The sequence below is a fragment of the Nicrophorus vespilloides genome, unplaced genomic scaffold (assembly GCF_001412225.1).
Source record: "Nicrophorus vespilloides isolate i.1.1-1 unplaced genomic scaffold, Nicve_v1.0, whole genome shotgun sequence".
Classification (NCBI taxonomy): Eukaryota; Metazoa; Arthropoda; class Insecta; order Coleoptera; family Silphidae; genus Nicrophorus; species Nicrophorus vespilloides.
This window is the reverse complement of record NW_017096672.1, coordinates 4,680-5,944: the sequence shown is the minus strand read 5'-3', so window position 1 is coordinate 5,944 and position 1,265 is coordinate 4,680. Positions and strand designations below refer to the sequence as shown.

At 34.0% G+C, this 1,265-nt stretch overlaps 1 protein-coding gene across 1 annotated transcript; it reads right to left on the bottom strand.

Moving 5' to 3' along the window:
• Positions 1–301: 301 nt before the first annotated feature.
• LOC108557843 (cecropin-C-like) lies at positions 302–753 on the bottom strand. The gene is made up of 2 exons (XM_017914528.1): positions 561–753; positions 302–502 (listed from the first exon to the last, which is right to left on the bottom strand). Exons 1-2 carry the CDS (start codon positions 651–653, stop codon positions 398–400), a joined length of 198 nt encoding a protein of 65 aa, XP_017770017.1. The 5' UTR covers positions 654–753; the 3' UTR covers positions 302–397.
• Between the last annotated feature and the right edge of the window lie 512 nt (positions 754–1,265).

Genomic DNA, 1,265 nt, shown 5'->3' with positions numbered 1-1,265 from the left:
ATAACAATACACTCATTTTATTCTTTATACTTTTAGCTTTAATAATCATCTTCATATATGATTGTAAATCTTGTGGTTGTGGAGAAATTTATTGAAATATGAAGACGCGTTTCTTAGAAATTATTTGAAATACTCGGAATGTTTGTTATGAATATTAATTTCCTAACTGTATAGTATAGAAAACATTTTTCCAATCATATTTGTGGAAGCACGATTTCAGTTTTGTCCTTGCTTGTGGCATTATCAGCAAATTTATGAGCGCAGCGGTTTATCTGTGGCGTTTAAGTAAAATTACTTGCGGTTACAAACAACTAGACTATATTTCTTTCCTTATAAACTAAACATTAGAGTACAAAAGTATGTTAGAATAAATTAAAGTAAAATTAAAGCGAAATCATTATTTCCTGCCGAGAGCTGCGACTGTGCCAGCGACTGCCGCGTATCCTTGTATAACAGGTAAAGCCTCTTTGACCTTATGCGCCGCGTGCTTGAATTTCTTCTCCTGTAAAAACGATTAAAAATTAATATCAAAACAACACAAAAAATCGTTCATCACTTACAAATTTCCTCCACCTCTTGCTTCCTGCTTCCGCCTGTCCCATCAAAGCTGCGATGACCACAAGGGCGAAGACAAAAATCACTTTCAGATTCATCTCGTTGTTAATTATTGAAATACTTTGAGAACTAATTCACAGTTGTTGTGTTTGCGTTGAGATAAGGAACTGTTGTGTGCTCGCCGTTTCCGATGAGTCGGATTTTATACGGTTTTCGTTTATCTGCAAAGGGGAATTCTTTGGCTGCGGGTATTTCCCAGAGTTCGGATCGTTTACTTGCGAGGAAGACCAAAATAAAAAGTCTCTGCGGATTTACCGTTCTCTGTTTAATATCCGGTGAATTCGCAGTTTGGATTTCCATTAATCACTTTCTTTTCCACGGATTGAGATTGGATGCGACAACTGCGTCGCTCATTGTTTCGCTATTGCGGTGCAAAACGTTTCCTGGATTTATCGCGATTTGCTCGTTCTATCGCAATTAAATTACGCAATGTGATAAAGAATACGTGTTTACAATTAGATAAGTTTAAAGTATTTAAACATACTCTATTTCATCTTCTAATTAGTTTATTATCAATAAAACAGAGGTTTTGGTAAAATTGTGAAAATATTTATATTAAATATTTTGTGAACTATTTACTAAAAAAAACTATTTAAAGTCATTGCGGATCTTCATTAAATATGAATATTCAATATATAAAATCAGTAGGT

What these genes read in the sequence shown, in the direction of transcription:
- LOC108557843 (XM_017914528.1), bottom strand. Translation starts at nt 653, where the DNA reads ATGAATCTGAAAGTGATTTTTGTCTTCGCCCTTGTGGTCATCGCAGCT. An exon ending in GCAAGAGGTGGAGGAAATTT is followed by an intron (nt 503 to 560) that starts GTAAGTGATGAA and finishes TCGTTTTTACAG; the next exon opens with GAGAAGAAATTCAAGCACGC.